Here is a 24,510-nt window from a genome sequence, read left to right as displayed (position 1 = left end):
CATGCGGCCGGAACTAAAACAATAGCGACATTTGTAATATTACAGCATTTTACCGTCCAAATCTAATGGTATTATAACAATGAAAATGTCGAGATTAGAGAATTTTTCGTTTTTATTTTCTGTTATTTTACTATCTATTACCTGTTATTATTATCCTTTCTTTTTACTTCGCGTGTTATTTAGTTTTTCAAATACATTTTCAGCAATGGGGTATTGCCATTGTTATTCGGCATCATACATAATATGATTTATAATAGATATTTTTCTAAACGAAATGAATGTATATAAAATTATTAATGTCTGCGTGAGTCTAAAAATCATATTTCAGCGTATTCGTACTAAAGAAAAGAAATTCAAACACAATAGCATAAAATCAGAGTGCTCAAATTATTGTTAACTGAGTATTATTTTGTCTGTGCTTCGCGATATCAAATGCACGCTGGTATGATGATTTCAAGATATATTATGAAGTTACTTCTGAATCATATTTCATTTCTTTTTCTACTTAAATCACAATAGCCAAAAGACAACCATAAAACATGCCGTTTTTAATAAATGTTCTGTTTTTTACTTATAAATGTTACTTTTTTTACCTTCAAAACAAATTATGATTTTTATTATTTGTTGCACTTGACTGTAACAATTTGTAAGACTCGAATTTAGTACGGAAATATTTGTTCACTAAATGCAGGTGTTCCACCAGTGACTTCTGATCAAATATAAAGTCAAGTACTCAAGTGGATCATATTATTATTTGAGAGGATGTCATAACCGCAAATATTGTCTCTGCATTACAACCACGCAGCATAAAAAATTGGCGTTCTTCAGAACCAATAATTTATTTTTAGATTTAATACTGGAGTGTGAATTGCCTAATTATTATCAAGGAAAAGATAAGTCGTCATCTATGTTCTTGCGTTGGTTTTTTTAAAATGATTTATTAATAAGTTTTAAGCTAGTTATGGGTACCTACACAAAATATAATACTCGTGATTTGTATTTGATCTCTTAATATTTTCTTTTAATTAAAACCTCAATTAAAATTAAATTATTATTTGATTGAAAAATGTACATAGTAAAATAAATTAGATTATAAAAAATTAAAAGTATTAAATTATATTTAATCAAAACTATTGCAATGATGCTCAAAATATCGTGTTATCTGTTACACACTAATTATTGAAAAATATGCTAATTTTAAAGTATTAAACTAATTGATTTTTAAACGTGTAGTTGGAGTTTGGTGTCCTACCAAGAAGATGTTTAATATTCACCTCGTAGCTTTTTTTTATACTTCAGAATAAATTCATATTTAAATATTTTATTCAATTTGTGACAGTTATATAAACATAGCATATTGTTTATTTCATGGGAAATAAAATCCAATAATTATATAAATAACCATCAATAGCTGAGTTAAGATAAAATATTTAAACGATAATAATTATGCATTTATTTGATTACCGTCTGATTATAATTTTATTCAATGAGATTACTGAGAGGGTCGATGTGTTATAAAACGTAATAGTTAAACTCCTACTTAAGTTGTCAATGTATTTTAATTCAACACATGAATGTCAAGCGAAAATAAATATTTTATCAATTCACCTGTATCAAAATGTGATGATAGCTCGTTTGGACGATTAATTTAAATGTCACTATTATTTATCATATTAAACTTACGTGACGTATAAGTTACGTCAATATTTTATCAGACTGTAAACGTATTAATAGATAATATTGAAGATTTTGTGTATCACTGTGACATACCTATATTTAAACTGGGAAAATGTATTTTAATCGACTCAATCTATACAAATAGCTTTTACGCGAAGGTACTCTTAAAAGTGAATTCATTATGAATTACCGAATTTCTGTAAATGTCAACATTTGTGTTGTAACCAGCGAATACCACGAAATGTCTTTTTATATGCACCGAAGAACGATGATAATTAGATGCCCTTTAATTATTTATTTAAATCAAAGTGGCAATAAAAAGTATAAAACATTTAACCTTGACTTAATTCATATTTTATCACAAAATACGTAATTGAACATTTTTTTTTCGAAATATTGTATTTTGATTTTTATAAATGGTTTTGAGTACTATAATATCAGTCTTAAGACTTATTTAGTTGAAAATTACATTATATGTTATCTAATCTAGATTAAAAGGTCATCTTTCTTTTTTAAATTTTAGATGAAAGCTTCAGTTATCCATATTAATTTATCTAGATAATTGTTATGCATAGGTATTTATTTAAGAAGTATTATAGTATGATGTACATTTTTATATTTGGTGTTTTAAAACCATAATAATTTAGTTTGATAGAAGGTATTTAGTACTTTTAAATTATATGAATAAATCTTAAGCAGTCACAAGACATACAATATAGTAGGTATCTTGATAGTCAGCATTCCATAATTTATTGTTTGCTGTGTTATATTTATTTTCCAATATTACAATGTGGATACGTACAGCCACTATATTTTTAATCGGATGTGGCAGTGATTTATATAATAATAGTGTATTTATGCTTTTACCCTTTTAGACGAATTTATTTATACATAATATATATAATAATTGTATTGTTTATTTGCATATAATACTAAGTACATATAATATGTTGTATATCCCGTGAAATAACCCATAAAAACATAGTTAATTAGGTACTGGTTTATTTCGTATATTATATGTCGTGCCGATTGCAGAAGTTTATAGTTTACATATATATATATATATATATATATAAAATACAATCAAGTCGCGATAATCAAGTCGAAGGGGGATACAAATTCGATTCGAGATATCTAACTGATTAATAGAGTAAGAATTTTGTAGGGTAAGAAAAATTGGAGTTGTCGAGTTATTTGAGTGATAGAGATTCGAGTTATCCATGCCAATTTTATCAATAAATCTATACACAGTTTACAGACAGGATACATAATGGTATATCTATATAGGTACTTTACGAGCTTATTTTATTTTAAAAATTTGAATTAATCTACTTAAGTTTTCTTAATGGTGTAAGTAGAAATTAAAACTAAACTTAACAATCAAAATGTTGTTTAAAACAATTATAGGTAGATTTAATGCTGTTTTATTTTATTTAGAAGTATTATACAGGGTGATTTTTTTATCATTGAACACTCATTATTTAAAAAAGTATTTACTTTTTTCAAAATATTTTTTTACATAGTTTCAAGTTGTTAAAAAAACAAACGTTTTTATTAAAAAATTATATTTTTAAATATTGTTTATCCTTATCATTTTTTAAGTTTTTTACTTTTTTGAATGACAACATAGAGTTTTAATTTCATATTCCAAAGCATAATATTTTTCTAAGTATTTTGATTCATAAAAATCGAATTTAGAACGAGTAGTTTATGAGTATTTAAATTTTAAAGTTTAGATTGGCAGAGTGGAGTGGTATGGGGTTACCCCGCAAAATGTTTCTCCACTACTCTGCTTGTCAAAACTTTTTATTTTTTTTTTATTTAATATATTAAAATGTTTCAGCATATTATATGCTATTACAAGTTTACAATTGTTTAATTTTACATAATATAATGTTGTGTTGGTTGATTATATAATAGGTATAGATATTTTTAAGTAATACAATGTGAAAAGGAATAGAGATAAGATATTATGTTAATTAATTAATTTTAATGTGGATAAGGTTATGGAATAGTGCTATTAGCTGTAAGTGCATTTAAGACTGATGAAAGAAGGGAGATAAGGGGACTAATTAGTGAGTTTAAATTTGATATAAAACTTGAGAGAGTGTCGGTGATTTTGAGTTCCGTGTGTGAATTTTGATAATTTTTGGTAGCTTCAGCGTAAGATTTGGTATTTTGGTAGCGGCTGGAATCAGAGCCCTTGACAGGGTGGACGGTCTTTTTGTAAGCAGCTTTGTAAACTGAACATCCTTGTCAAAACTTTAAATACTTATAACGCATAAACTACTCGTCCTAAATTCAATTTCTATGAATCAAAATACTTAGAAAAATATTCTGCTTTGGAATATGAAATTAAAACTCCATTGTTATCCAAAAAAGCAAAAAACTTAAAAAATGATAAGGATAAACAATATTTAAAAATATAATTTTTTAATAAAAACGTTGGTTTTTTTAATAACTTGAAACTATGTAAAATAATATTTTCAAAAGCATAAATAATTTTTGAAATAATGAGTGTTCAACAATAAAAGAATCACCCGGTATAAGTATATTTAAGTAAAATAATTAGTTTAAATAATTTTTAGTAATATGTGTTTTAAGTACCATAGGTTATGATTTTTTTAAGCAGAGTATTAATTGAGTGGAAATATATTGATAAATCGTTACCTATGCCCATCGTCCCAGTCGCCGAGGTACACGGTCACCTCCTTTGGTCTGTTTAATATACGAGCAAGGTTATATGGTATTTAATCTAGTACATCCTTTAAGAGATTTTCGGCTATGATACTGCATAGTTTATTTCAAGTATAAACAAATATAAACATTTTTATCTATATTTTATCTAGATAAATTAATACATTAATATATTGGTACGTTTGTCTATTATCTTTATCTAGATGGATTTCTATCATATATATTTAGATAATATTTTAGTTACCTATTCTCAACACTATATAATAACTCACCAATATTTAGTGTGTCATATTATAACTGAACTCTTAGCAATTCTTATTTCAATCATTGAAGGATGGACATAAATTATCTTTTCAATATCAAACTAGCTTATTGTCTTGAATTTTTGTGAAAACTCCTATTATTTATATTTGTTTTATAAACCACAGAAAATTAATTATTTAAGTTTTACTTTAAAAACGATGGTTAATATAATGAAGGTCTGACAACCGATTTCCGACATCTTGAACCCACTGTCAGTGGCACAGAAGCTGTTTAAAAAAAAATTTATTTTTTTTTCTATACAGATACATAGTTATATATGCTTTTAATAGTAATGCAATAATAAAATAAAACTAAAGAAGTAATAATTTATGACATCGTAACTGTAATTTTTTTGTCATCATTATGAACAAAAATTTCATTTAAAATATCAGAATTGATAAATATATTATTTGAATGATCAAAATATTTCAATTTTGGCGTGATATGAATTTTGTTTTAAATGTTGCTTATTTTAATTAATTGTAAAATCAATATTACATATTGTACAGATAGTGTTTAATGTATCCGTCATGTAAAATTGTAAACGATTATGACAATAATAAACAGCCAGTAGTCTCATTATAATACTGATATAAATATTAAATCGTACGGAAATATGTGACTCTCGTATATAACTAAGTGTAATATATATTGAAAATATACTAAACATTTTTGCGATTATCATTATAAATCAAAAAAAATCCTACTTTATGAAAAATTTGGGAAAACGTATCACAGGACAGTGGTGTACCTAAAATGCCTACAGAGAACGCCATGTTATCATAATTTTATTGCAATAGCTACGTATAATAATATGTCTTAATATACTCGTAAGTTTAAAAAAAGACGAAAAAACTTTTGTCTGGAATCCAATATTGAAATTAAAAAATGGCTTAAATAACAACGTTTACTACTCGGCAGTTTAACTATTTTTTTTTTTTACTATTTGCTTTGATGGATAAGAAGCTTCGTTGGTTTACTTAGCAATTACAAAATATGTACGAGTATTAAAATCAAAACGAGAAAAAATGTTTGGTATTTTAATTACATCCAAATTCTGGTACAAGTCTTAGTTTCATGTGATATACATTTAGTTTAGACTTAAAACAAATATGTATTTTGATTTTTAATTACAGCCACAAGAATTCAGCATTAATAATTCAAAGAATTTTAAAGTTATGAATTAACAAATTCACTAAATCTTAATTTGAATATCAAAATTTTACTAACGCTAAAAATGGTTTAAACCCGTTTTATACCAAACATTTTAATAGTGTTGTAGGTACTATTAAGTTTTAATACTTATGAAAATTTAGTATTTTTGACTTGACTCTAAAAACATTAAAAATTCATTATCGTTTTTATAGTATAATAGAATTATGATTAAATGTTTTTGTATGTTTAAAACGTTAATATCATTATACAGTTTATCTCTATAGTCCATCGTAAATTTATGTAATAAAGTAAAACATGTATGTAAATTCCATTACGGTTGTTTATTTTTATCAGCTGAACATAAAAAAATTATTTGGAATTAATATTTATCATGTTCTAGTGTAGTTTTAATAATTATTAAAGATCATTATATTACTGCTACAACTTTTAAGTTATAGCTGTTTTTAACACGCTCAAAATTGTATTTTAAAATATAACCAATGTTGATAGAAAAAAAATAAATGTATATAAATAACATCAATTTACATATTATAACTTTTTACATAATATACTCCATAATATAAAAATAGGTCGTAAAAGAGTAGTAAATTTAACAATTATTTAATTATTTTTAATTATTTATTATACTCACTAAATTAATTGAATCGTAATTTTCTTTTTAGTTTAATGCACCTTTACTTTTTTGTTTATTCAGTTAAATAATTTTAGTTTTTTTCAACTACCCTTACTTAAAAATTATTTTGTAGGTAAATAAAAGTAATTTAAAATAAAATATTCAATGGATTCCCGTCGATCTGAAATGGCTACGCTTACAGTTTGTGTACATTAAAATAAAACTATGAGAAAAATAAAAAACGATAAAACAAAAATAATCATTATATTTTTATAAAAAATGTTAAGGTATTTATAAACATATATTAAATTTTATATTTCTGTCATTGTGATGGTTTATTTTAAATATATAACCATTTGAATACTACAATAATTAATAATAATCGATTAATATTACCAATAAGTATAAAAATATTTTTTTACTTAATGTTAAGCGGTGAATGGAAAGTTTTTGTTGTTTTTACATAAATCAATATTTTTATTGATACTTTTTTTTTTTTTTTTTTTGTAAAACGACGGTCATTTAATATTATAACCATAGATATTTGAACCATGTGATCTTGGGTTTTACGGCTTGCACAATTTTCATTTATAATCTGACAAAACTGAAAACTACTTACGACACGACATCACGTGTTGTTATTCCGTCCAACTGTATGGATCACTGAATGTCACTGTTGTTGGTGGATAAACAGTTTTTCAACGTATAGTTATATACCTGCAGTCGCAAGTCGTATGAAGCTTATTTCCTGCTATGGATGTGTTAGATATAAGAAGATTCAAACTAGTGGGAAGTACTAACCACTAGGGACAAATGGTTCTAGATGATGGTATGTACACAGGGATAGGCAACTGGTGGCTCACCGTGTCTCCCCCCCTTCACATCTGCCACACATATCAGTTTATATCTGGCCCGGGCTACGGTTTCAAAATTAATTATCAAAGATAAAAATGACTTCATAAAGTGTCAGTCAAGCACGTTAGTGTGTTTGTAAATAATTACATTGTTTGTATATGCGCATTGATTATGGATATTAATTTTTATGTAATATTTAACTGTAGGTAGCTATAAACTACTAAAATAGTATGCCAGAATATGTGTGTCCATAGCTAATAATAATAGAGAGTAGACTGTTATTTCATTTTAACCGTTTTGTCATATCCACGGTAACTCTAAGTCGTAGTTTTGTTGTTTACCTGCTTTGTACTAAATTTTTTTGTTTTATGAAAAGCGTTACCTTTGCTCCTGCCAGCTAGATTTTTAAGTTCAAAATTTGGACCTCTGGTATCGGTAACTTTGAGTTTCCCAACCCTGATACATAATATAGATATTTATGTAGGTATGTTCGTATTATGTATACAGAACTAGGCAAATGTATACACATACTGTGGTGGTGGTGAAGGTGTGAATTTGCGTCCGAAATCCCGAGACGTGAACGAATATTGATGTGAAGGTTGAATGTGTGTCATCGCGGCGCGTGATGATTCGGTGAATATTTAACGACTCCCGACCCGGAGGTTCCTATATGAATCCCACGAGGCTGTGAGACCCTTCCCCTCCCCGTCCACACCGACAATGCACTAACAGACACGGACACACATTGTGTAGTACATTACCACTGCGACACTGCGCGATTGCGAGGGCTGTATGACAGGCCGTGGTGATAGATTTTCATTCGTCGACGACGACATTATTAATATTTAGACTCGGCTATGACGAATATACCAGCGGGTATAAGACCTTTAAACGCATAAACTATATACTTATACGTAATATTGAATTTGTGCGCGCGTGTGTGTGTGTGTAGATTGGGACGGTGAAAGTAGAAATATGATATCGTCCGACCGTCGTCGATCATGAAATATGTTTACTCATTTTTCTCGAATAACCTATATACATATATATAACGTACACACTACGGGTGTGAATATATACCATGTGTCCACTGTATCAGGAAACACTGTGTAACTTCGTAGATACAGACCATCATCAAATAATTTTATAAGTATTTATGAATTCAGTGAGTAGAGCATGGAAGAAAACAGCAAATAACTAAAAAATGTTCAAGAAATATAGATGTAACAACTTGTATTATAAATCCAAAATAACTTAAACGAGAGAATTCAGATTTTAAATTAAAAAAATGTTCGTTAATTTTTCGAAAACTGTCCTAAATGTACCTACTTGCAAAGAAAGACCCAAGAAATATAAGTTTTCGTATTAAAAACGATTTGTGTTGCGCATACGTAGAATACATGAGTAGTCTACGAACCAACTTAAAAACTATGTACGAGTTAGGTACTAAGTAGTTATAATGACGCCGTGTTCTCTGTTTCAGCGGACACCCGGTATTTAGTTGTTTGAAAACAATATTGTCCAACTATAGTCTATAATTACTATATATATAATAATATAGCCATGTAGGTATTATGATATATTGTATAATATTATGACCGCTCGTTGACCCCCGTCCGTATATCCTGTGCTCGAAATATTTGTGCAAACGCGGGACTGTGAAACAACAGGAAACTGTCCCGCGCGTGATAGTATGTAAACATCACACCGTTAGGTAATAACGGCGCATTGTTGACAGTTTGCATTGTAATTGATAAAAAAAAAAAAATGTATAAAATAACAACACAAAACATTTAATAATAATAATATAATATGTACATATAATACATGTAGATATCTGAATATCTCTGAATACAGGACACAGGGAGAGGGTACGTATAATAATATATGTGTAGCATAATACCCTCGCAGAATCGTTGAAACGATAATCCTCGGAAACACCCCCATTCCGTGCACCCTGTCCCGTAACCGACACAATATGCGTGTTTGCAGTGTACATTGTAGGTATACGCGGCGTGACATATATGTACATAGTACATACCTATATAGTTATTAGTTATTATAACTAGTGTGGTGTGAGTCTATATGTATTTCGCTTAAGTATATAATATACCAACGTGACGTCTGTCGGATGGGAGTGCTGTATATCAAATCTGCGTTTAATTTCTAGCATAATTTCGCAATAAACAACAGTTTATACAAAATTCGAAATTCTCTTGTGTCGAAGAAAAATAATAATCACTCGTAAGAAATTGGTAGGTGCCTACTACCTATACCTATTATTAAAATTGTTTTTATCGTTTTACAGATGCGGTTATTATGTATACACTTTATAATTATTCGTTCGTTTAACAATACAGATCTGTGTAAAATTAGAATATTTTAACGATTTCCAGTTATTAAAGATTTAAATAAATTACTTAATTACATACCCAATTTTAGAATAAAAATATTATGTGTACACATTATTAGATACAATGTAATATCACGATAATATTAATTATATTATCTATTGCCAGTAATTAACTTTATGTATATTGCAGTACACATAGTATAATTTATGCAATTTTAAGGTTTGATGAAAATTAAATGAGACTGATTTTAAAGTTTTTTTACATAATTTTTTCTCATAAATCTGGACAGTTAGTCAACAATTCTATTCATACGCTTTTGTATAAATTGGCACATATTTTCTATCTACTAAATTCCAATTATACAATATTTGCTTCACCGAAAGAACAATTTTGCATATTTATTTTATGAGTGATCACACGAAATTATCTTTTCTAGATTTTCTCATATTTGTCTATTATTCTTGCATTAACAACAAAACCATAATATCGAATAACTAATGCAAAGTATAAAACTTTTAAACAGTTAATATTTAATTTTAATTAGAATTTCCAACAACTACGTTAAATAAAACTTAATGTTCTTTTAGTGATTTACCATAAATTGAGTTTATACTATGTGATTTAAAAGATAGAGCACTTGATATAGAATTATTTCTAAACCTTTTATTTCATGAACATGTTATTATAAGAAATAATTAGATACTGAAACGGAGTGAAAACAATAAAATGCGATCAAAGTGATTAATGCGAACTTTTCAAAATTTTCGATTTTAAAACAGTTAGTATATACAAACACCACTGTTTCAACATAGAATAGCGTTATAGATATAGTCATCTGAGGCTATTATATGTATTGGTACAAAGAATTTCAAATAATAAAAATGTACAGAATTTAATCATACATTTTAATTATTCATAGATATTAAGTAGGTGTACCTAATAGTAGAGGAAAACATTACTTCCTTGTGGAACACATTTAATAAAATACAATATTTTTGATAGGTATGTGACCAATTTTAACTCACTATAAAGTATGGCATACTGTTAAATATGACTACAACTATTGATTGTTAGAAATCTCATCAATCAAATTGGAATATAATATATAGGTACCTAACAATATTATTACCTATCTGTTAATTTCGATTTGTTAATAATATATTCAAATTTACTCAGATACGAATGTATAATACTAGTTATAATAACTTTAAAACAATTTTGGTAATATTAAATTTTATATTATTATATTATTTCTATGATATGATTTGAGGAATAAATTAAGTACCTTCATTTTAAATTAGTGTTCTATGATTTTTTATAGTAGTTAACAAGATATTTTCGTGGTACCATTAACATTATATTTATTTATGTATTTTAATAAATTTTAAAATATGCTCTTCAATTTTCAAACAAAATATAATTCGATTTTTTTTAATATTTGTGAAAAAAGTTTTTAAATGCTGTTAGCTGTTAAAATTAAATATGAATATGCTGAATTATAATGAATTTTTGGTCAAAATGTTAATTTCAAACGCTTATAAAAAAAATTGTGACTAAAGTTTTGAAATTTATTATAGTTTTAAAAAATAAGAACAACTGAGCACTGATAGTGAACCATGTACCTATTAAATGTTCAGGCTATTTGAAACAAGTTTATCACCATAAATCGAAAAACTAAAAAAATGTCAATATCTATAATATTTTATATCAACTTAAAAAGAGTCAACTTAGTTTTAAAATTATTTTATATCTAGAAAATTCTAATATAAATATTTGGTGAAAATGTTAAGTCTCTACGCTTATTCCTTTCAGCATAACAAAAAAAAATCAATTTTGTCTTATATTGGTGTTGAGAAATACTCCCGTTTTTCATTAATTTTTTTTCATGATGATTTAGAATATAACAAGAATATTACTTTTTGTCTCTCAAAGTACAAACTAGATTCAATTTTCTACCAGAAATCAACTTCGATATTGAATATTGAAGTATTTTTCTATCATAAAAAGTGTCTCCAGATACATACACACACAAAAACAAAAATAAATTCCAACTCATCATTATTAAACCAAAAACAGCTCTTCTTAAAATCTAAAAAGTTGTTATTTTACTCATAAAATTTAACGAGCTATTATTTCAGAATAAAAAATAGTATCTATTTTTATAAAATAAAGTTGTTACGAATAAATATATATTGGGTCGTTTATTTTAACAGTACAAATAATATACAAAATAACTTAATTTAATTTTTTATATAGCCATTTAATTGTTGATAAAAAATCGCTAACTAAAAAAATAGAATACATCGAATTTATAAAATTATTACAAATGGTAATATTTAATTATTTATGCAACAGTTTAATTCTGTTCAAAAATTAGCTTAAATTAATTTTTTACTTAATTTTCCATAAAAAAATAATAAAAACGAAATACCAAAAATATTCATAATTGTCCGTAAGTCTAATAGTATATTCTTTCATCATTTAATATTATTATTAGTATATAATATTATGCATTGATTTTTTAGGTTACTTATATAAAATAAGGTACCTGTTATTTCTTTAGTATTACTTTGAATTAACAAATAGTATTGTACTTATTTCTTGCGATAATGTATATATTTGTATTTAATTTAATTTAAGATTTAATTTAAGAGTGCCTAAAGAGTTGTATCGTTGTATGTATATGTTGAAGTTTATTAATAGGAAATACAGTCTAGATAGAACTCTAATAGGTTATTTTCAATTTATCTTAGTAATTTTTCTACATGTATCAACAGATACTAAACATTATTGAAGAAATGTTAGCAGGAATGATTTTAACTGAGCTCTTCTTAGAATCTATTTTCGAATACAATGATATCCCATTGCTTTTAAATTTAATATAACTACACGATATTAAATAAGTTCATGAAGCACGGAAAGTGCCCAACTCCTGGTGTTTTTGTATCTTATCCGGCTTTTTAATTTTATATATTTCCAAGAATAAATCTTGGGTTAAATAAATACATTGAAAGAATCAAGTATTTATTTATTTTAATTTGGGTCGGTATAATACTCAATAAGCAGGGCAATTTTTCATTTCAATTAAATTATAATTTTATATTTTTCTTATTTTCTAAAAAACTGACAAATATCTTATCAAAATACCGTAAAGTAATTGTTTTATAGATTTAAAAATGATTTTAATTTCTATATAAATAATGTTTCACTTAATATAAAACATTTTCATCTTAAAAATTAGTAATTTATTTTGTTTCCATTATATTTAAAAATTTTGAAATGTAAACCTAGTATGTATAGGTACACTATTCCTATGTCATTGGTGATTTCTACAATTATATTGTGAAAATCGGGAAATTATTCTCTGAAAAATATAATTTTAGTTCTTGAAGTCTTTCTTGATAAATTAACTAAGACAAGTCATAATTTCAATTAAAGTGAAAAACTTGTCTTTTATTGTATCTATAAATCCTATCTATTAATCATTTTTCTTTATATTATAATTGCTTTTTACAGATATCGGACGACGATCGTATGTCTTTGACAACTGCAATCAGTGACGAAGATGACGCAGAAAGCACTCAAAATTCACCATACCGGGGTAAACAAACAGGGACTGCAGCCGCCTCATTTAATTGCACAGGAGCTGTCAGAAAAGCAGGGTAAGTAAATGTTATATTTAAAAAAATATGTTTCTTCAGATATCTTTTAAAATTAAAAGCAAATCTCAGTAAACATAAACTAGATCTTCATATAGGTAATCATATATCTAATCTAGCTGCATCTCTCTGTTTACATAATATTATTGTAAGATGAATATGATGATGATTATTATTATTTTATAATTATATACTATACAAATAAACCATAATATTTGCCGTATAGTCATTATACAATGTATTAAATTTATTATAATATCTTTTACGTAATATTAATATTAGTTTATAATCAAACAAAATGAATACAACATTCAGGTGTTGCAAGTGTGTTTTACAAAAAATTAATGCTCAGTGAAATATATTTATTAGCAAATAAAATAAATAATATCTAATAATAAAGCTATGGAAAAAGTATATCAAGTTTTTAAATTGAAATTTGGAAAAAATTTTGGTTTTCAAATAAATTTGATAAAAATATTTATCAAATTATAAAGTTTGCAATACACAATATTACACAAGGTATCTTAAAAAAGGAGTGCATCATTGAAATTTCACATATCCAACACGCATTTGTCTAGTTAGTACTTTATTGTTTCAAAAAAATGTGGTTTTTTTGATTTTCTCATTATTTATTTTAAGTTAAAGGAGAAACTAATGAGAAATGGAATACACGAAATTCTGATTTTTGGACACTTAAAAAAAAGTTAAAGACCATATTTTAAATTACTAAGATTTTTATAATATTTAAGGAGTGTGCTGAGTCAATTCAAACTACTTTTTTTCAAATGAGAACTAATCTTTTTCTGTGAGTTGTTATGCAAATGATTTTATGTAAATATTGATTTATCTAAGTACAAATTTAAAGTAGAAGTTTCTAATTTATTAATATATATATTAAAGATAATATTTCTTAAAAATGATTTATATAAAATATATAAGATAGGTGTTATGTTGGATTTAGTTTTACTATACTTAAACAATATTTAGAAATTATAAATTGATAATAAATTAATATAAGTTATTTAATTTTCATAATTTTCTCTATATTCCCTTTATATATTTTAGTGGCCTAAAACACTCAAAAACTACTGCTTCAAATTTTGATTCAAAACACGCTAATTTAAATTTTCGAGAAAATATTCTCATGATCAGTTTAAAGAAGAAATATTGATTCTCATTTGGAAAAAAGTTAAGTTCACCGTAGCATTAGGACTATTAAATGGTATATAAATTTAAGTATATGAAAATATAGTCCTTAAATAATTTCTGGTTAGTGGTTGGAATATCATATTTATAAGTTTTTCTGTCACGTTTGAAATGTTTAACAAAATATTAATATACTTACTCATAGCTGGAGATCCTAAATACTTTTTAATAATAGGTAATACATTAAACAGTGTGGTATTGGGAATGAGGAATTAAAATATATCAGCCTAGTACCTGGATTATGCATACGTGCCCATTGCTCATTAAATCATGTGATGGAGAACCAACTTTCAGCAAATATTAAAATCAATAACTAACAAACTGGAATACTCGATTGAATAAAAAAAATGTTCATTTAATTTTAATGTTAAATGTATGGCCATAACAACTAAATTATTATGATTATATTAAAAATTATAATTTTTATTGATTCATGTTATTGGTTAACAAAAATCTTAATTTAATTTTTAAATTCTGAGCCGAGCGAGGAATGTATAGGTTTTACAATGATGTTTATTTCTTTTTCTTTTTTATTCTGTAAACACTTTTTCTCCCTCTAAACTTGCTCAAAAGAATCAAGTGTAGCATCTTTTCTGAAAGGTAATGTTCTTGAACTGGTACTTTAGAGAGGTCATTTTTCGATTTTCGAAATGGTACTCGAAATAAAAGCGGTTAAAGGAGAAAAAAGTACGATTTCACGATTTTATAATATTAAATAATTACGGACAACGTTTTCTACCAGAAATATTGCTTCAAATAAAAAATGACAAGAGAACTTTTAATCGTATTTTGGATTTTGCTCCTTGCGATTTAAAGTTCGGATAATTTTAGCCATTTTTGAGCTATTTATAGACATTATAATTTTGTGAGTTTTTTGTTATAATTCGGCTAAAAACATTTGTAAAAACTTGAAATTTGGGTTTTTTATGTCTTATATTATCCTTACCTAGACATGGTAAAAGTATCAAAACATTTGAGCTTTTCTTTTCTTTTATATTTTTTTTTCATTTTTATGATATTTCCTAATTATAAATTATAAATTATAATTATATAAATCGTTCATAAGCTGTTCTTTTAACGCTTTGTTTATCACCATAGAAATGAATAAAATAAAAAAGATTCTCTCGTCCGCTCAAAATTGTTTTTTATCGAATGCAATCATTGCATTCAAATCGAATACGGTAAAATTACACTATATCTTGTCTGAGGACCGAAGGGACGATGGACAAACAGCTGCCCTACTTTTTTAACTAATCAAAATGTATCAGCTGAGTTTTTCGAGGTTACTGTGAGTAATTATAATACTATCTTGATAATATTATAAGCCGCGGTATATAATATACTATGTATACAGAGTGTCCCGCGAGAATTTATCAATTTCGATATCTGACGAAATAATGGAGATATCAAATATTCTGGTTTTATCATACGACGCATAGGGATAAGAACTACAATTACTTCATTTTTTAATTTATTTTAATGTTTTAGTAAAAAATGTATTTTTTTAATTAATCGTTTCCAAAAAAATTAAAGATAGCCATTTTGTAGGGTTTATTTTTCTGAAAATATTGACAATTCATAATTTTATTTTCATTAATTTCATGATTTTTAATATTTTTCTACTATGGGGGAAACCATACTGCCAATTATAAAGGATGTCAAACCTTTAAAAAAATATTAAGCCGTATCAAATCCAAAACCAGAACGATAGAAACAGTTAATAAACACATTCAAACACATGCTGTACCACCTGCGCCTCACAGAAGAGGACATGACGCGCTAAGGTCAAACCCAAAAGATTTCCTTAACAAGTTAAAATTAGTCCTTAACCCCCTCCTAGCTGCTTTAACATGCCTAATAAACAAAATCCCACTCCCCATTAATCCCACTCTTTAATAAATTAATATATGCATCACATACCTTCTGATCATATCATATTTAATATATAAATTCTAATTATAATAATAAACTTGTAATAACATGTAATATGATGACACATTTTAAAAAAAAGTAAATATTTTTTCTAGTTTTAAAGAAATAAAATATGATTATAACTAGGCACACTAAAATCATTCGGCCTGCCGTACAAGCACGCACGCGGCGCGGAGTTTCACATATTTGATAACACTGATGGGTGTAGGTAGGAAATATTTTCGGAGGGGGGTTTTTGTCTAAATCTATATTAATATGATATAATTAAGAATCATTTATTTGTATGTATTAAATAATATAATAATTATTATAATTATTTATAATATAAATACAATATTTTGTCCATATAATTTACAAATTTAAAAATATAAAAAAAAATTATAAGATAAAACTTTGTTTTCCTGGTTAGGTTAGATTGTTTTATTTAATTTCGGGGGGTGTTTGAACACCCCCCCCCCCCTTACTTACGCCCATGATAACACTACAGTGCTAAATAATACGCAATTTTTCTCGAAACTAAAAAAAAAATTAGAAATCAGGAAATTAACTAAAGTAAAATTTTGAAATGTCAATATTTTCAGAAAAATGGTTATAGTCGATTTCTTTGGAAAGAATAAAATAAAAAAATATATTTTTTACTTTTTTTATCAAAACATTAAAATATGAAATAATTGTAGTTCTTTATCCCTGCAGTGAGTCATTATTACAAAACCATAATTTTGATATCTCCATTATTTCAGGAGATATCGCAAAGGGCAAATCTCTGCGGGAAATTCTATATATTTATATATGCATAACTAATGACTATATTTCAAAGGACAATAATAATTGTGTTTTTAATGTATTTAACAGTAATAATTAAATACACAGGCACATTGTTTAAATAAATAATTTTGAATTAATGACGTACAATTCATAATATAATATAGATAAATTAACATATTTAAATATTTGTTCATTTAAATTTTAAATTTTGCATTCTCTATTATGATGAACTATAAAGAATTATTTTAAATTATGTTTTTTGAAATATGCATGCATTTCATATAAAACATTAGAATTTTCACAAATTTATATTTTATTTTTATCATTAATTAACAATACACACTTTTATTAGGTAATACATTTTGATAGTTGGTAAATTTTATACTATACAATAAAGTTTATGCGAATAATTTTTCAAAACTATGAGATCCTTCCAGGTATATTTCCATTGAATGCATTTAATATTAAATATTAAACATTATTCCTTTCAGTAATTCAGATGATATAATATATGACTTAAAAGTTCAATTTAACTTCAAAACCACGATATGTAAAATATTCTCGAGTAGGTATCTATATTTAATATCGTGCAATTTTCCACAACATCTCAACAAAATAACTGTGTTATTGAAAATAATAGTATAAAAAAAAATTCGAATTATTGCCATGTTTTATAGGCTTTACAATAATATAAAAATTAAATTTATTTTTATAAAAAAAAAGTTGCGTATATTTTTCCAAGTAAAATAAATATACTTAAATAAAAGCTTAATATATAGGTAGGTACTAATTTATATTTAATTTTTATATTATGTAGTTAGTAGGCACATTCAGTTCTAGAACGACGCGTATATTTTTAAGTAATTAAAGGAAATCATTATTATCATTATTCCTCCATTCAAAAATGAATGTAAACAATATTTTTTGTGCGGTATACTTGGATATATTCATAACGTCTTTATGTTTAGGATAACTTAAAGTTATTATGCTTACACAACAAATCATCCATTTAAATTCATAACGTGCAATAGAAAATAATATTTTCACCATATTCCTCCAAGTCTTCAAGGTTATAGTTTTGAACTCAATTAATTTGCTTTTACACGATTACATTTTCACTTCACCAAAATAGAAAAAGACCCACCGCCTAGAGAACTTTTGAGGACTAACCTATCCTGTATGGAAAGGAGAGGAAAAAGTCCCTGAAATGGAACGGGGTCATAGCAATAAAACAGTTTCTTCTTAGTGCTGTCGTTCATAAATAACGGATAAGACGCCAGTCTCGGTGCGAACAGACGCTTTAAGTATTAGGTACATTTTTTCATTCTTTTTTTTTCATTTGGAATACTACCAAATATATAGTTTCAAGTTTCCCCAGCCATATTGATTACATATATATGTGCTCAAATGTTCGGTTAATGACTTAAATCTCTAGAACTAACATACTTATTTTGAACAAAAGTCAAAGATTAATCTTAATTCATAACAAATAAAATATTATTAAATTGATTTTATTGCTATGTATTTATATTAAATGTAAAAATCTATTAACCGAAAACAAAATAAAATATATTAGGAAATGATTGGAGATTGTATTTCTATTTAATTAGATAAATAAATAAATTGTATAGAAATAATTTTTCATCGTAAAAGCATTGTAAAATAAATGTGAAGTTCAGTATATTAAAATCTAAAACTTTATAGATACAACCAACAGTGAATATAGGATATGAATATATATATAGATATAATATATCGACGTTGAAGATAAAACATTTAAAATTCAACTTTACACGGCCCTTAAAAAATCACAATAATTGCATACCTATATAATTCTCATATTCTGTCAACAATAAATTATAGACTATAGTATAATAATTTTAATTATAAAATAATAAAAAATACAAATTATGAGTACCTATATATTATATAATAATAACAATTATTTTATAATGTTTATAACGTTTTTCTTTCTAGATATTTTTTATTATTCAATCAATTAAACAAAATATTTAATTTTAATATTTACAAAAATCATGCTAAAATAACACGTGAATTATGCAGAATTGCGACCATCTAAAAAAACCTATGTGATAGAATATATTTTACCTTTTTATCGAAGAAATATTTCTTGCAATATATCGGTAAAATTTTATTAAAGCGTTTTATTCTCAAGTGGACACCACAGCTCTCAAGATTATCTCTATAAATCATCAAGCAAACGAAAAGTGACATATTTGCATCCTTCAGAATCAATCATATGTTATTAAATATTATAACTATTGAATTAATCTAATTATTAAATATTGTTGTCAAATATTAAATTGAAGTATCAAACTTAAAAGTAAAAATATTATTTCCATTCTCTTGAGATTTTGGAAATTTCAAATTGTATCAACCTTTTTTTGATTTCAACTTCTTCATAAGTCTCATTTATTTTACATCTCAAAATTTCAGTTACTGTCGATATTATGTAATGACAGCGTAGAAACGTAAGATGGAAAGAAAAAAAATCAATAGTATTAGATAACTAAATCATTATCAATTTAATATTTTGTTTCGTTTCATTTTTAAAATTATTTTTTCCTTAGTGTAGAAAATAAAATTACTCTCGACTCGTGATGTTAAATAAGCTAAATAGAATTTTTAGAACTATAAAAATTGCACTAGCATTGTATTTTGTATAATGTGTATCGGAAGTAAGTAGCATTCTAAAGTTGTCCAATTATACTTTACTGACTTACTGCGCTTAATGTATTTATTATTTTTTTCAAATTAATAAGTGTTCTGTAGTTTTTCATTTTTTACATACATATATTATCATCACTGTCATGTAAAACTTTAAACGCAGCCAAAACTGCGTTTGATCTTTATTTAGAAAAATTTATCATTTTAATATTCACTTAACTTAACTTTAAATATTAATTAATAAGTTTGTTGGTTGGTTTTATTGTATAAATTGTGAACAATAAATAATACTGTTTTTTAAAAACCTTATGTAGGTACTTACAAATTGGACAAATATGTCGTAATATACTTCACGTCTGTACATTTATAAATAAGTGTATGTAATGCTTGTTTTCATTCAATTATTTTTAAAAAATAATATAGATATTTTTGACAGTATTACATAAAGTTTAGGTTATATATTTATATATAGGTATATGTATCGTGTCAATTCCAGAAGGTTTGATTTCGATTTATTTCACGTGATATTGACTTTTGAAACCACTGAAGTGACGTAGTGCAAAATAAAGTATGTCTCAGTCTTTCTTATCCTCATTTTCCTAGCCCACTCAAACACACGTACATATTATACACTCTCTCTCGTTCTCACTTAATATATATATATATATACAGGGTGTCCCGTGAGGATTTACCCATTGCAATATCTCCAGAAATAATGGTGATATCGAAATTCTGATTTTGTAATATGACTCACAGGGATAAGAACTGCAATTATTTCATACTTTAATTAATTTTAATGTTTTGGTAAAAAAGTTTAAAAAAATATTTTTTTTATTTAATTATTTCCAAAAAAATTGAAGATAGCCATTTTGTAGAGTTTATTTTTCTGAAGATATTGATGTTTTTATTTTCATAATTTTCCTGATTTTTAATATTTTTTTTAGTTTCGAGAAAAATTGCGAATTATTAATTAACACCGTAATGTTATCAAACATGTGACCCGCCGCGCCGCGCGCATTCCCATACGGTCGGCCGAATACCTTCCGTGTTCCTAATAGTCATACATTATAATCATATTTTATTTCTTCAAAACTAGAAAAAATATTAAAAATCAGGAAATTAATGAAAATAAAATTTTGAAACGTCAATATTTTCAGAAAAATAAACTCTACAAAATGGCTATCTTTAATATTTTTGGAAATAATTTAATAAAAAATATATTTTTTACATTTTTTACAAAAACATTAAAATAAATTTAAAAATGAAATAATTGTAGTTTTTATCCCAGTAAATCATATTATAAAACCAGAATTTTGATATCTCCATTAATTCGTGAGATATCGCAATGGATAAATCCTCGCTGAACACCCTGTATATACATATTTATTTTTTATGGATTATTTAGTACATATATACCATGCAATGAAAACACTGAGTATTTGCGTCAATGCTACTAAAGCTGCGTCGCTATACGATTTATACACACAATATTATATTTGAAATGACGACTTTTCAACTTTTTTTTTACTAACTATTAAAAAATACTGTTTAAAGATTTTTACAGAAATATTGCCACTTAAAATGTGGCGTACCTAATGAGTAGTATGTTTGTATTTATTTTATAATCATACAAAAATAATACTGCAAATAGAGCTAAAGAGTTTAAGTCAAATGTAATAATTCGAAATATTGTAACATTTGTAACTAACACAGATCAAATTAACTTAAGTGTATTTGCTTTTTAATTCACAGTTTTTATTTTATTCTATTTAGAATTGAAAACAAAGCTAAAAAGCTTAATTTAATTTGTATCACTCAAGTTAAAAAAAAAAAATAACAAAACAAACTTTTTATTAATAAAAAAATACATCGTTATAGTTTTAACAAAATAAATTCAGATTTTATTGATTTAAAAAGTTTAAAACTGTAAAAATAAATTTAATGTCTTAAAAAATAGATTGTATTTTTGAATATCATGTCCCATTGTCCAGATAGACTTCAAACGCGACAGGACTTTTGTACCGTTTTTTAAAAGATGGACTTTTGTACCGTTTATATTTTAAAGCTTTTCATCGAAACCAAAATTATTAAAAAATATTTTTTGTGAAACGAGTGTGTTGTACTAACGGACAGCAGATATATTAAACCCGCAAAATTAACACCTATTCCAGCAATACATTTCCAGCACACGAATTTTTATCTCCAAAATATCTTTAAAATATAAGAATTATGAAACAATTTAAAAATATCTTTTTTTTAAAATTTGTTCCTTTTTTATATAAATGTGATCACTCTATTATATCCTCTTGAATATTATACAATACCACTTCTAAAATTGTTTTGTAACATTTTAATGGTGAATATCTTGACACACTATGGTAAAATCAGTTTAGATTTGAGTAGCCTTCACTCAATGAGAGCCACTTGTTTACCCTTGTACTGCCTTTGTTCCATTTAGAGCTACTACTATATTTTGTAGATTTATATTATAAAGAAATAAAACATAATAAAGCCTGCATAGTCTTTTATAATAAAAATCCTATTGTACGTCAACAGAAAATATCAAAAACTAAAACAGCTAAAAAGAACGCTTACTATATAATACTTGAGGAATTTTAATGTAAAATTATTTTAGTAAAATTGTACAATTTATCATAATTTAAATCATGGTTATAAAACTTAGGCGACTATGAATTAATCTATTAGTTTTTAATTTCAGGTTTTTGAGCGTAAAAAAATGGTTATTACGGAAAAAACATCAAATTGAACTTGCCAGAAAAAGAGGCTGGAAAGGATATTGGGTGTGTCTTAAAGGTACTACATTACTCTTTTATCCATGTGATTCAAGAGAAGGCCGAAGTGTAGAGGCAGCACCAAAACATCTCATTATCGTGGACGGAGCAATCATGCAACCTATTCCAGAACACCCGAAGAGAGATTATATTTTCTGTTTAAGTACAGCTTTTGGAGACGCCTATTTATTTCAGGTATAGTATGACCAACAATTCGTTTATTAAAATTATTTCTAAAAAAGTTTAAAAAAAAATAAAAATACTATTTGTGTTGAATTATATTTTATTGGTAAATATATTATGATATATATATTTTAGCAGGATGAAAAAGTATTTATTTTCTGGAAGTATAAAATAGTTGTTCGATGTAATCAAAAGTTTAGAAACTCAGTTGGTTAGTTAATCTGATGATCTTCTATGTTTGTTTTAAATTAGATACAAAGTTTTTTTTTAATCATACTTGCACAAGACCAAATATAGATGTGTTAGAATTTGATCATTGAGGTTGACCTAGTTATAGGCTTTTACACTATTAGCACACTTTGACAATGCTTGTTACTTAAAATATAACAATGGCAAATATTTTATATTAATATTATATTATATGAACACAGATGATAATTTTCACAAATTTTGAAATTCACAACTAAACATTTGACAGTATATAGATAGTAATTAACTAACTTAAAACAACTAATCAAAAAACAATCGGTTCACAGAAAAAATTCACGAAAAAATGAATTTGTTAATATTAAAATAATAAGTGGATTATTTTTCAGGCACCTTGTCAAGTAGAATTGGAAAATTGGGTGAACAGCATACATTCTGCATGTGGGGCAGCGTTTGCTAGGCATCGGGGAAAAATAGGAACACTTCATTTATTACAAGAAGAAATTTACAGAATCGAAAAACAAATAGATGCGGTTTGTATTTTAAAAATATCTATGTTTATTATTATTATTAATTTACCTATTTCATGTCGATAAAAGTATTGTTCGTATATCGTATGTACTTACATATTCTTTACCAATGTAATAAACAATAATATTTAATAATAACATCAGTGTAATTTGCATCATTAAAGTCTAAAATTCTTAAAATTCTTATACTTTATCTTTTTATATTATTTATAATTTTTTTTTTGATGATTAACGAAAATTCTAACATATATTTTAAATATTTAATAATAATTATGCATAGTAGGTAAGTCTATAATATAAGTAGGTGCCGTGTTAACAATCATCATATTTGATTATATTATGAATATTATGATATCGCTGAAACTTGTACCGCTTAATTATGTGATTAAAAATTTAAATATTATAACTAGATCCTCCTCCCAATCAATATGTAATCTATTAATCTATATATATTATTGGTTATCAGTACCTATTTATTGCTGAATTAATTTTAATTTTAATTTTAGTCTTGTTTTTATTATACCTACAACTTACACACACAACATTTTTAATGTAATATTTAACTAATACAACTTGCCTGATTACATATTCAGCTTGATTGATGATCGTTTACATTAGTTTTATCAGTGGACGAGTATTAAAATATAATATTTTCGAAATGACCTTCCTTGGCATTCGTTATGAAGTTACATAAATATTTGATAAACAACAAACATATGTTTAGGTGTCACTTTAATTGAATGCATATTACTATGTAAAATAAATAATTTTCTAAAGCTGTCTGCCTGCATCATGTAATTAATCTGGTTATACGTTTGTTTAGCCGCATTTTTTTATTTACTTACGACAAACTGTATTTTATATGATATTTTA

General features: G+C 25.7%; 1 protein-coding gene across 9 annotated transcripts in view; it reads left to right on the top strand.

Annotated features, from left to right (window-relative positions):
• sif (guanine nucleotide exchange factor still life) overlaps positions 1-24,510 on the top strand; it is a 72,841-nt gene that overhangs the window by 41,758 nt on the left and 6,573 nt on the right. For all 9 annotated transcript variants that reach the window (XM_089221601.1, XM_089221605.1, XM_089221603.1 and 6 more), the window contains 3 exons: positions 13,192-13,337; positions 22,645-22,912; positions 23,497-23,640. In XM_089221601.1, coding sequence (XP_089077727.1) covers positions 13,192-13,337; positions 22,645-22,912; positions 23,497-23,640 — 558 coding nt within the window. The remainder of the gene's footprint in view (positions 1-13,191; positions 13,338-22,644; positions 22,913-23,496; positions 23,641-24,510) is intronic.

Source organism: Diuraphis noxia, unplaced genomic scaffold (assembly GCF_037042655.1).
Source record: "Diuraphis noxia isolate RWA-SAM2 unplaced genomic scaffold, SU_Dnox_SAM2 contig0002, whole genome shotgun sequence".
Taxonomy (NCBI): domain Eukaryota; kingdom Metazoa; phylum Arthropoda; class Insecta; order Hemiptera; family Aphididae; genus Diuraphis; species Diuraphis noxia.
This window is presented reverse-complemented; position numbering and strand designations above follow the sequence as displayed.